The 13,170-nt window shown below is 38.1% G+C and overlaps 1 protein-coding gene across 1 annotated transcript in view; it reads left to right on the top strand.

Moving 5' to 3' along the window:
• Positions 1-10,251: 10,251 nt before the first annotated feature.
• Positions 10,252-13,170, top strand: part of LOC140944570 (salivary peroxidase/catechol oxidase-like) — a 16,593-nt gene continuing 13,674 nt past the window's right edge. Inside the window, exons 1-3 of the mRNA XM_073393693.1 lie at positions 10,252-10,778; positions 11,394-12,169; positions 12,276-12,454. Of these exons, the coding sequence (XP_073249794.1) occupies positions 10,252-10,778; positions 11,394-12,169; positions 12,276-12,454 (1,482 nt within the window). The remainder of the gene's footprint in view (positions 10,779-11,393; positions 12,170-12,275; positions 12,455-13,170) is intronic.

Consider the following 13,170-nt stretch of genomic DNA (forward strand, 5'->3'; position numbering starts at 1 on the left):
TACCTTCATACACCGTCATCTACCTCTATTAGCCTTCATTACCTTCATACACCGTCATCTACCTCCATTAGCCTTCATTTACCTTCATACACCGTTAGATACTTCCATTAGCCTTCATTTACCTTCAAGCACCTTCATTTACCCCATTAGCCTTCATTTACCTTCATACACCGTCATCTATCACCATTAGCCTTCATTTACCTTCATACACCGTCATCTATCACCATTAGCTTCATTTACCTTCAAGCACCTTCATTTACCCCATTAGCCTTCATTTACCTTCATAGACCGTCATCTACCTCCATTAGCCTTCATTTACCTTCATACAGCGCCATCTACCTCCATTAGCCTTCATTTACCTTCATACACCGTCATCTACCTCCATTAGCCTTCATTTACCTTCATACACCTTCATCTACCCCCATTAGCCTTCATTTACCTTCATACACCTTCATCTATCCCCATTAGCCTTCATACACGTTCATACACCTTCATCTACCCCCATTAGCCTTCATACACCTTCATACACCTTCATCTACCCCCATTAGCCTTTATTTACCTTCATACACCGTCAGATACCTCCATTAGCCTTCATTTACCTTCATACACCTTCATCCACCTCCATTAGCCTTCATTTACCTTCATACACCTTCATCTACCTCCATTAGCTTACATTAACCTTCATACACTTTCATCTACCCCCATTAGCCTTCATTAACCTTCATACACCTTCATCTACCCCCATTAGCCTTCATTTACCTTCATACACCTTCATCTACCCCCATTAGCCTTCATTTATCTTCATACACCTTCATCTACCCCCATTAGCCTTCATTAACCTTCATACACCTTCATCTACCTCCATTAGCCTTCATTTACCTTCATACACCGTCATCTACCTCCATTAGCCTTCATTAACCTTCATACACCTTTATCTACCCTCATTAGCCTTTATTTATCTTCATACACCGTCATCTACCTCCATTTGCCTTCATTTGCCTTCCTACACCTTCATCTACCTCCATTAGCCTTCACTTACCTTCATGCACCGTCATCTACCTCCATTTTGGCGGGGACCGTTTTTTTTTTTATCAATTCCTGCAGCAGTGAACATTAGTGCACCCTTCGACGGCCCAAAATTCCATAGAGTGATCAATAGCATTTCACTGATGGTATTTTCCTACAAACCGACCGGTAAATGCAATTTTATTGCTCTAAAGGTGTCAGGCACGACACATAATTGATACCTGATACTTAGTTATAAAATTGGTTCCCACTCTCGCTAGCTGCTTTATGAAGCTACACTTGAAAATCGATATCAACATTTGCCGTGCTTTGTACGTCCCAACTTTTCACAAGCGCAGAGTAATTGAAGGCCTTATAATCCAACAGTGGAGTCCAAGTCGGGACAAGTAAGTTCAAACAACGTAGGGAAACTTTTTCCATCAGTAATCACCTAAGCTATAAAAAAATCTGTAGCCAACAATCTTTTTTTTACCCTACGTGAATTTCAATCAATCTTCGCGTGCTAATAAAATACTTGAATACTTAAAGAGGAACACGAGGTATAAGACGAACACTATACCAGGGCTCGAAATTGTGACTGATACGGTAGCCCTAGTTAGGCCTAATTTGGGATATGCCACCCAAATTTGGGCCCCGCAGTCCATCGAGCTCATTGTCAAGCTTGAGCGTATCCAAAGACTCGCGACTTAGTTTATCTTAAAACTGCCTTATTCTCCTAATAACTATGAGATATAAGTTTCGTTCACAAATTTTAAACCTAATACCTATTTGTTACTGGTATGAACTTTTACATCTACCTTTTTTTTTCAAATTGACACACGGTCTTGTTAACGTGAACTCCTCTGTCGTACCTAAAGTTCGCAAATACGGTAGACGCACTAGATCTTCAACCAGTAATGTTAATAAATACATAATTAAGAAATGTAAAACTACTACGCACCAGACATCGTTTCTCATTAGAACTAGTAGAATTTGGAATTGTTTAGCGGATGAACTAGATTTGAGCTCATCGATCTTAGCTTCCTTTAAATCGGTTATTTTTTAATTATTAGAAGTCCACGTTATCTCTTTCCTATGATTGTGAAGATCCACGTTCGTTCAAGTCAATCTGTTTAAAATGTAATAGTGCTCGTCCCTTGTCTCGTCCAATAACTTGTTGTGTGTAGCTGTAGCTTTCTTGTATCGCTGTGATTTTTAAATGTTTCTTTTTTTTTTCTTTTTATTTGTATCCGGGCCCGCTGTAATTGGCCACAGCTGTTGCGGTGTCCCTGCCAACGTTCTTTCTGTTTATTTGTTTGTTTGTTATGTTTTGTTTTGGCGAAGCTAATGAAATGAAATAAAATAATATGACTCAATAAGTCAAAACGTCTTTTTTTAAAATAACATCCTGTTTGCTATTTTATACAGCGCACTATTTCAGTTTTAGATTTATATCCTGAAGTGCCGCTCTCAGAAAATTGTTTCACATTTTTTTACAAAATTTCCTTCCCAGAAAGGGGTATAATTCATCTCAGTTTCTATCCGCTCAGTTACACCTATAAAGTAGCCCTTTAAGAAAGTGGTTTCAACCCGCTGTATGGGACTTTTTCAAAAAAGGAAAAGGAGACGCCCCTTTGCCCCCATAAGAGTCACCAATTTAACAGAAAGACGTATTATTGCGTTGTCTTACCTCGAACGCAACCCCTAAATTGTGTTGGGTGTTCTGTGCCTTATTGGGTGCCATGTGCAATTAATAAGGGAGGTTATTTTGAGATTGCATTTTCGTCGTCGTCGACACACATTTGCCTCACTTTGAAGTGCTTGCTTACGTTTTGTTTCACTGACGCGCTAACTCACGTGGTGTTTCGTGTGTCTTCGGCGTTCATCTTTCAAAGGTTTGCTGAGGTCTGATATTCTGTCTTCGTAAAGCGTTCATCTTTTAAGAAGTTTGCTGAATTTTTGTAAAGAGTACATAGATCTGTGTTTGCTGAATCTTCCAAAGCGTTCATCTTTCAGAAGTTTGCTGTTAAATTTTACTTTGGATTAAGCCTTCATATTTTTCAGCATGGTTCGTCACTGTCGTTGGAAAATGTGTAAGATTCCTGGTGCATGCATCAAACCGGGTTTAGTTCGGCTGCCTTTGTGTCACAAAGTAAATCTACTGAGTCATGTAGCTCGGCAGCCATTGTCAGGCCACAGAGTAAATTTACCGAGTTGTGTAGCTCGGCGGCCGTTGTGTCACAAAGTAAATCTACCGAGTTGTGTAGCTCGGCAACCGTTGTGCCATAAAGTAAATCTACCGAGATGTGAAACTTGGCGGCGCCATTTGATGATGACTTGTGATATTTTCGGCACCAGGCAAACGAACACTTTAACTCTATGTTATTTATTAGGAAAAATATAAAAAATTAAAATTTATAAAATTTATAAACCGTAGCGCCACTCTCGAGTCACTGAAATCAACACGCTCGACCAAATTACGGGAAAAGTTATTGACATGAGCCGCACACATATTCCACTGAAGGCTTTCACAGAGTTAGTGCGAAATTTGAATTCAGATGTGAAAGCTTTTAAAAAAGTAAATTCAGTTTATTCATTTTGTCAACAAGTTGATGATTGGATGCTCTTAAGAATAACAGAGAAAATTATCCGAAGAATTGTTTTTGAAGAAAGAAAAAGAATCCCGGGTTAAGCGCTATTCGGCCTTTGAACAACTGCGCGCAGTAATCGCGCCAGATAAAACAAAAGTTAAAATGTTCTATTTACACGCCCGACGCACTCTGGCCACTGTCTCCTCCGATTACAAGCACTTGACACCGAACCATACGATACCTTTTAAAATCTTTTTATAATGGTAAACAGTTTAGAGGTTCGTTGTACGCAACCCTTACGTTCAAAATATGCCATAATCATATTTATCTATCGCAAGAACCTTCCAATCTTCCTGCTCAACTGATACCCGCCTGTACGCCTAACAAACCTATCGAACGCACTGTGCTGAGCTCCGATTACTCCTAGTCATAGATACTCTAATAAATGCGTATTACTGGCCATCTTAATTAAGTGCGTCAGAAAGATAGGAACACTCAAATATCTAAGGTCAAAGTTTGAAACCAATATGAAATCTCTGTACAGTCAACCAAAAGAAATCAAAAACGATATGAAACGCTAATATAAAGAGATTTCAGAACACTTCCTTATTGTATTGAGCATTGGGCAAATCGTAACCGAGACTTTTCGCGTTTTTTTTTTTTTAAAGCAATCCCTGCATTTTTTTTTTTTTTTTGAATCAAGTCGTTCACACACTCTTATAATATATAACCGAGCTGTATCCATGTAGATGATATTTCGTCTGGAAGGCTATATAAACTGGAAAAAAAAATGTGAAGTACATCTTGAACGCAAGAAGGCTAAAAATATCACGAATATTTACCCAGTACAATTATGTACAGCGTATATTCCAGCTGTATATATCAGGTATTCAGGCAGAGCAACATTTAGCGCAAACAGATTTTCAGGAACATTAGATGTTAACTTTGTGACAGCCAAGTAAGGAAAAGGAACGGTTTCAAACCAACAACAACGTCTGCGTCGAGCGTTATATTACAGAAATAACCGAGCGGATAGAAACAAGGGGGATTACTCCATTGTTTAGGTAAACAATTTTAATTATTATAAAACATTCTAGTGCGGCACTTCCCGCACTTATGTCCAGGATCGTTCTTGTTAGCAAAAATTTGCTAGCAAATTGTTTTCGTAATTTTAGAAAAAAAGATTTAAAAAAAACTGCTTTCAGAAAAGTATAGAAGAAATATAGCAAATGTCGCAAAAATCGAAAAAGTAAGAAGAATTTTTCTTGCTAAGTGAAAAGATTGAGCAACAAATATGGCAAAGTGAATAGCAAGAACAACAAATTTCACAAAATTCTACACTTAGAAAGGGAAGAGGTCAAGAAGGGCTTCGAGATGTCCGCAAATTTCGCGAAATTCGCAAAAGTAACAAGAATTTTTCTTCCTATGTGAAAAGATTGAGCAACAAATATGGCAAAGTGAATAGCAAGAAAAACAAATTTCACAAAATTCTACACTTAGAAAGGGAAGAGGTCAAGAAGGGCTTCGAGATGTCCGCAAATTTCGCGAAATTCGCAAAAGTAACAAGAATTTTTCTTCCTATGTGAAAAGATTGAGCAACAAATATGGCAAAGTGAATAGCAAGAAAAACAAATTTCACAAAATTCTACACTTAGAAAGACAAAAGGTCAAAAAGGGCTTCAGTAAGTCCGCAAATTTCGCAAAAATCGCAAAAGTAACAAGAAGATTGAGCAACAAATATGGCAAAAATAGCAAGAATAACAAAATTTAACAGAATTCTACACTTAGAAAGGGAAAAGGGCAAGGAGAGCCTCGAAATATGGCAAAATGCCACAAATTGGCTAGAGTAACAAGAATAGGCTAGAATTGTTGAAGGGCAAGAAAGGGGCCAAGAACACCCACGCATCCCTGTTTTTCCCTAATACTAAATAATGGTTATCTTAACTGGAATACGTTCTTGTCCAGTAATTTTGTAATGCGTTCCATTTTCGCGAAAATGAAATCATCAGTCACAAACGTGACACTATTTATAAGTACTGACAGTAGCAAAATACTGTAATACCAATCTGTGTATGCTTCGTTCTTCCATCAACATACAACTACAATGCATGAAAAGGAGTGTCGCCCACAGAAGGGGGCAAATTTTAACGAATAAAAGGGTGTGGTAGCAGAACTTTTCATGGTCAAGAACCCACCACAACAATCGTTCCAAAATATCAAGAAGAGCACATTGGGGGAAAGAAAACGGGCATTATACATGAATGTTGCTGTGCAGTACCCAAAGTTTTTTAAACAGGGATTGCCAGTGATTTGGTAATCCTTCCCTTTTAAATCAAGGCTTATAGTTAAACAACAACCACCCCAATTAATGTTATTTAAATGTGTACGCTAATCCATTTTTTTAAAATAACAATTGATTCAATTGTGCATTTATGTGTGCTTCGTTCTATTACTCATGAATCATGAACAATTATAACAAAACCACCGAGAAAAGAGACCAAAAGACGTAGGCCATACAAATACAAAATGTCATAACAGGATTGGTTCACTTACAACCTCTAATTTAAGAAATACCCTTTGCGGACGTTTGAAGTTATAAAAAACCCAAAAAATGAAAATTACATTGTCACAGATACAGTCTGACCCATTATTGGCATACTGCAGAACACTAAATTTCTACTAAGAAAGCGCTATGACAAGCCTACTGTCACAATTATTTGGCTATTTTTTAAACTGAATTTTCCTTCTTTTGACGAAATTGTAACATTGACATTTTACTAGGATGAAAATCCTAAGCATGCAATATGCGATTTTTTGCAATCTTCTTATTCTTTAAATCGCAAATATTTAAAACATAAAACAGGAAACGATCTTGGTTTGTCATTTCTTTATCACAAATCTCCATAAGAAGATTTTATTGAACCCGGGGTAAATTATTGTACTCGCCACTGCTGTTAATTATACATCCCACAGTAAAGACCTTACTATCGGTGTTTGAAACGAAAACCCTAACCGTTCCCCTCCCTCCTCTCCCAGAAAAGCACTTCTACAGATTCTGCTATCGAAGTTCACTAATTGTAGCCTGTAGCCCTTGTCTACAATTTAGTTTATTTTGTTTCTCTCGCTATTTCTGCGATATTGTTACTAGGTGTTTTTAATTTAATACCAAGAAAAATCCTTGTTACTTTTGCGTTTTTTGCCACATTTGAGGACATTTCGGGGCCCTTCATGGCTTCGTCTCTTTCTAAGTCTTGATTCTTGTTAGATTTGTTATTTTTTGCGATTTTGCGATATTTGTCATCTATGGGTGTTTTTAGCTAGCAAGAAAAATCCTTGTTACTTTTGCGATATTTGCGGACATTTAGGGGCCCTTCTTGGCTTCTTCTTTTTTTAACTCTGGAATTTTGTTATTTGTTATTTTTGCGATTTTTTGCGATATTTGTCATGGGTGTTTTTTAGCTAGCAACAAATATCCTTGTTATTTTTGCGATATTTGCGGACATTTCGCGGCCTTTCTTGGCTTCTTTTCTTCCTAAGTCTGGAATTTTGTTACATTTGTTATTTTTGCGATATTTGCGATATTTGTCATGGGTGTTTTTAGCTAGCATGAAAAATCCTTGCTACTTTTGCGATTTTTGCGATATTTTACGGACATTTCGGGGTCCTTCTTGGCTTTTTTTTGTCTTGAATCAAGTCTTGAATCTTGTTAGATTTGTTTTTTTTTTGCGATATTTGTCACGGGTGTTTTTAGCTAGCAAGAAAAATTCTTGTTACTTTTGCGATATTTGCGGACATTTCGCGGCCTTTCTTGGCTTCTTTTCTTCCTAAGTCTGGAATTTTGTTACATTTGTTATTTTTGCGATATTTGCGATATTTGCCATGGGTGTTTTTAGCTAGCATGAAAAATCCTTGCTACTTTTGCGATTTTTGCGATATTTTACGGACATTTCGGGGTCCTTCTTGGCTTTTTTTTGTCTTGAATCAAGTCTTGAATCTTGTTAGATTTGTTTTTTTTTTTGCGATATTTGTCACGGGTGTTTTTAGCTAGCAAGAAAAATTCTTGTTACTTTTGCGATTTTTGCGATACTTGTGATTTGCGGACATTTCGGGGTCCTTCTTGGCTTCTTTTTTTTTTCTTAGTCTTCATTTTTGTTAGATTTGTTATTTTTGCAATATTTTTCACAGGTGTTTTCAGCTAGCAAGAGAACCTTTTGTACTTTTGCGATTTTTGCGATATTTGCGGACATTTCGGGGTCCTTCTTGGCGTCTTTTTTTTTCTAAGTCTTGATTCTTGTTAGATTTGTTATTTTTGCGATATTTGTATGTGACTTTCTGACATAATTTTTTCTCAATTATTTCTTTTGCGCCAATTGCGAAAAAAATTTGCTAGCAAATTTTTGCTAACAAGATCGATCCTGGACGTACGTTTCATTACACTTCCTCGTTGCATTGACCATTTGGAAAAGTATTGCATGGTTTGAGATGGGGTTTTTTCCATATAATTAGTCTTTTTGTTAGTTTATCCTCTCGATCATTTTCCGTCTTGATGAGAATTGGAGTGAAACACTTGGCCATGTTGTGCATCATTTTTCCCTGTCCAATTGTATTGCAGTGGTTACGATATGACATTATGTAAGTGACAATGGGTTATAGAAATTTTTGAGGAAAATAAAAGCCATTCCCACCTTCTTGTGCAAAACAAGCTCAAAAAAGGCAACAAATTTTCTATTAAAACAATTAAGACCTTGAGCAAAAATACAGGTTATTGTTTTGCTTGTTTAAATGAATCTTAATTTTCTGTATATTCTGAGAACTCCTGATCGGGTCGAGTGTCAACCCGATCAAAGAAAACACGATGCGAATTGTTCTATGAAGAGCCTGAGCCAATTTTACATGTATTACCAAGTAAATTAAACATCCCCCGTAAATGTGACCTATACTATGTTGAAAGATAAGCCCCGTTGGTGTCTAGCAAGGTCTAGCTAGGTCTAGTCAATGACGTCACCCATTGTTTTATCCTAGAGAAAACAAGTGCGCTCCTCCATATTAATTAAGTGCCTAGTCAGTGCCTTCCCGCATACTAATTCGGTATAGGTTTACTAATGAAAGTCACTCTACTTCAATAGGAACAATAGACTTGCCTAGACTTGCCCGGTGACTAACGTGAGCTCGGTTTTTAGACCGTCTATTAAAAGGAATAAGAGAAGCGATCACCTAGCAACGCGAGAAACGGCTTTCTATATCTTATTTAGCGCTAAAACTCACATATATAAACAAAACACATACACAAAGTGGAGTTGAAAAGACTTTATTTCAATTCAGTTTATTTCTCTTATTTAGCTCTAAAACTTGGATACATAAAAAAAACAAACACACATATACACAAAGTGGAGCTGAAAACTCTATTTCAATTTTGTCTGACTATTACAAAACCGTTTTCTCCTATCTATCTCGAGGAAATGAAAAACTATTAAAGTCTCAGCGTTTCACGCACGGTTAATCAGTTAATTATGCAAGTTCACAAGCCCAAAGTTGAATACAAATTAGCTCTACAGGAAAAACCTCAAGGGAGCATCTTGACGTTTTATTATAAAACAAATAACTTAACAAGGATCAATTGATTAAACACGCGACTAATAATTGCTAGCAATAAAATCAGACACGAGATACCGTTTAAAACAAAAAGAGTCAAATACACAGCGATTTGAAAGAAATCTATTAAAATAGTCAAAGAAAGCAAGCTATCTTTTTTTACCACGTTTCCCTCCTCAATTTTGTTTATTCCCTCCTCCACAATTTTAATATTTTCGCTCCTCATTCTTGATTTCCCTCCTCCACAATTTGTAAAGTCTTAAAATTCTGCGGAGTTAAACAAAAAAGTTTGTGATTACCATTGAAGTTGATATTATATGGTCATACTCAGAGAACTTGAACCAAGAACCGACCATGCATGTCGAGCTTAATTTTGCTTTTATTATCAATCGGTCAATCAGTGAACTCAATACAGAAACAATCAATCGTCAATCAATCAGTAATTATTCTATCAACCTTTTAAAATTATCATAACGACTGGATTGTCAACTCGAGAACCAGACAAATATGAAATCTGCCCTGGGAAATTATCATTTAAATACTCCCTCCTGCTCTAAATCTTATGGCCGCCATGTTGAATTTTGATAAAGATTGTTAAAGTAATGTGGAAATAGTAAAAATAAATGTAGGTGGGGTATCAACAGGTTATAATTAGCCCTTCTCTTTTTGGCACTTCCAAGCTCAAAAAAGTGCAAAAAAAGTCGTTTTGTGGCTTGATCTTCTGTTACCTATGATGTAACACGTGTGGAAACCAACCGACCGTCTCAAAATTTTCGCTAAATGTGGATTGAGAATAAATGAATGACAACTGATTAGGAAAGACTGTTGCGGCTGAAAATTTTTCTTTTACTTTAAGGCTACTTAAACATTAGTTTATATCATATTGTAGACTGAGACTTGTGATTCCTTGGCTTTATTACAATATACTATTACCCTGTTAGACTCTATACCTAAACAACGGCGTCATGATGACACCAGAAAGTCAGTTTTTATCACCATTATCATTTTGTGCTGATTTTCGTCATACACTAACATAATGATCGTGTATCCACTTCAGTTAAACATGACGAGCCGCTCTCTGGTACGTCAGTTAGTGGTATTGTTGAGCCTGGGAATGGCGTCCTCTAAGTTACCTGATCATAAAGGCTCTGTCGAAGACATGGAAACAGCCGAACCCGAAATCGGAACGCTGGATGAGATCGCTGCTTTAGATGAAATTAGCGACGACAACCTGTCTGAAGAGGACGACGATGATTTTGGTGAAACCGACAAGAAGACGTTAGCCGAGGTTACAGTGGCAGCAAGAAATATTCCACCTTACAAAAAATGCCAAATAGTAAGTGAGGCTAGGCGTCTTGCCAACATTATTGGCAAGAATATATACGTGAGACCAAGGAACCGAAAAAGGGAACGACAAACAGCCATGAGAAAGTATTACCAGGCATTTGTACACGGAGGAAAGAGCTTTATCAGTGACGCCGACTGGCTGACAGCGAAAAGGAGTGAAAGATGCAGCACGTGTCTCTTTAATGAACTCTGCAAACAAAGACGGATTCAAAGGTTGTTGAACATCAACGGCAGACTCCCTTTGTAAGTAATTTAACCCATGTAATCGGTTAAAAAAAAAAATAGAAAAAAAAGAGGAAGAGAAACAAACAATCTGCGGACCGTTGAAGTAGGTCGCTGTAATAAACAGCGCTATACTCTATTTCACAGATGGCTACAAAAATGAGAAAATACGTTTCCGTAAGGAGCCAGTGAGGGCAGAATTTCGGTTGGGCCTGTCATGATAAGTTAATTCCGCGATATTTCGCTTTCGCGGAACGCAAACCGGCAAACGGATCGTTAAATTCTAGAACCCTGGGTTATGAATCACTAAACCTACCTCAAGATGCTAGAAAACTTCTCAAGCTATCCTTGCCATGGCACTATATCTACATCGTCAAAACAAATCTACTAGAAATAACTTTCCTACAAGTTAAGGTGAATAAAAACGTTTGGACCCAAACTAGGTTTCTGGGAAACTGCCCACCTACCCGTCCCCCAACTCAGAGTCAACATTTGTGTCTCACTTGGGGCAAAATGTTGGGTTAGGGGAAGGGTAGGTGGGCAGTTTCCCAGAAACCTTAATTGATCCAAACTTTTTAAACCTGTTTTCTGAACTCTCTCGCGGTCTTTATTGTTATCTCTTTGTCTGCTTATCAGGAATGTAAGAAAGAGGATGTGCAGAAGAAAACTCGTCCGCGCAGCGATTAATGTTTACCCTGTAACTGCAATCAACATACAATGTGATCCAAATGCACCATTTCGAACCATTGATGGAACGTGCAACAATTTACGTAATCCTTCTTACGGGGCAGCCAATACAACATTCAACCGACTTTTACCTGCTGATTATGGAGATGGCATCTCAACTCTTCGCCGAGCGAGAAATGGTAGAAAGCTTCCGAACGCGCGGGACGTAAGTCGATTTGCCCATGGGAGCAACGTGGACCGAACCAATCCGAACTCTACAATACTGACCCACATGGCTATGGTTTTTGCACAGTTTATGGATCACGATTTTACTCTGGCTCAGGGCCAAGGCATTAACTGCGAGCCACCCACCAGAAATCCTGAGTGCATCAACATAAGAATTCCCATAGGCGATGCGATATTCCGGAATCGGGAAGTTGATTTTCTCGAACTGGAGAGGGATGCTCCTAGCAAGTCAACCTCCTTCTGCAAACTGGCCACTCGAGAGCATACAAACACTCTAACAGCCTACATTGACGCTTCTAACGTATATGGATCAATTGAGGAGGTTACTGACTCGCTTCGCGCTCCAAATGGCTTACTAAGAGTCATGGAGCATCCAGATGGTGAGAGGTTTATGGATTTGGGACCTGCACGTACCGAGACCCCGGAGAGTTTTTGTCCATCGCTAGATCCAAACAGACCGTGTTTTGCGGCTGGAGACACAAGGAATAATGAGAACCAAGGTGGGAACCGTATTGCTTTGATGTTCAATGGCCTTAGTGAAATATGCCAAAAGTTGACTTTTTTCAACACAGAAGCTTCAGTTTAGGGTTATTTTGTAACTTTCAGGTCTCAGTTCAGTTCATACCATATTCGTGCGCCACCACAACCGCATTGCCACTATTTTCCAGAGAAGAACAAGGTGGGGACCCGAAAGGATTTATCAGGAGACCAGGAGAATCATCGCAGCACAATTGCAAGTGATTACATACAAGGAATTCCTGCCTTTAGTTTTGAGTAAGAGAACGGTAGGTTTTTAAGTTATAATAATAATAATAATAATAATAATAATAATAATAATAATAATGATTATGATTTACTTGGATTTGAGCCTGCGATAGTTGAAAACTAGAAACCTATTAGCAGATAACTTCAAAAAAACACGCAACCTCGAAGGGTCAACACCTCGATACGCTTATGCGATACTGGTCAGCAGATATCCTGGTTTGACAGCTGTCAATTGACAAAATTATGGATGTGCAATATCAGGTTGCAGGCTCCCACACTAGCTAGAAAGTGTGAGATTTCATATTGGTTGCCCTGTGGTGCGGACGGACGGTCAGACGGACGTATGGTCAAGTGACGTATGGTCAATTTCTCGGATGGATAGAGGACCAAATTTTCTCAGTTAAAGGGCTCCGCTAGCGCACCTGTAGAGCTCCGCTATAACTTGTGGCTGTGCTAATCGGGGTAATCGGGAAAAACCTGATTCTGAAAAAAAAAAGAAAAACGAGAATTACCTTGACCACACTCAAGCTGAATCTTAAAGCATTAAAACTGGCAGAAGTAAAGTGAATTTTAAGCACCCTAGTAAATAAGAGGAAGTCATGTACTAAACCTATATACGAGTTAAGGTGCACAGTCGAAGCAGTGCCATAATAATGCGAATTTTTTGCACAGGATGTGGTTTCACATTATTTGAATGTTAATTTCATTTGGAGAATTCCATGACTACCGTGTAAAA

This window comes from Porites lutea, chromosome 7 (assembly GCF_958299795.1).
Source record: "Porites lutea chromosome 7, jaPorLute2.1, whole genome shotgun sequence".
In the NCBI taxonomy this organism is placed as follows: domain Eukaryota; kingdom Metazoa; phylum Cnidaria; class Anthozoa; order Scleractinia; family Poritidae; genus Porites; species Porites lutea.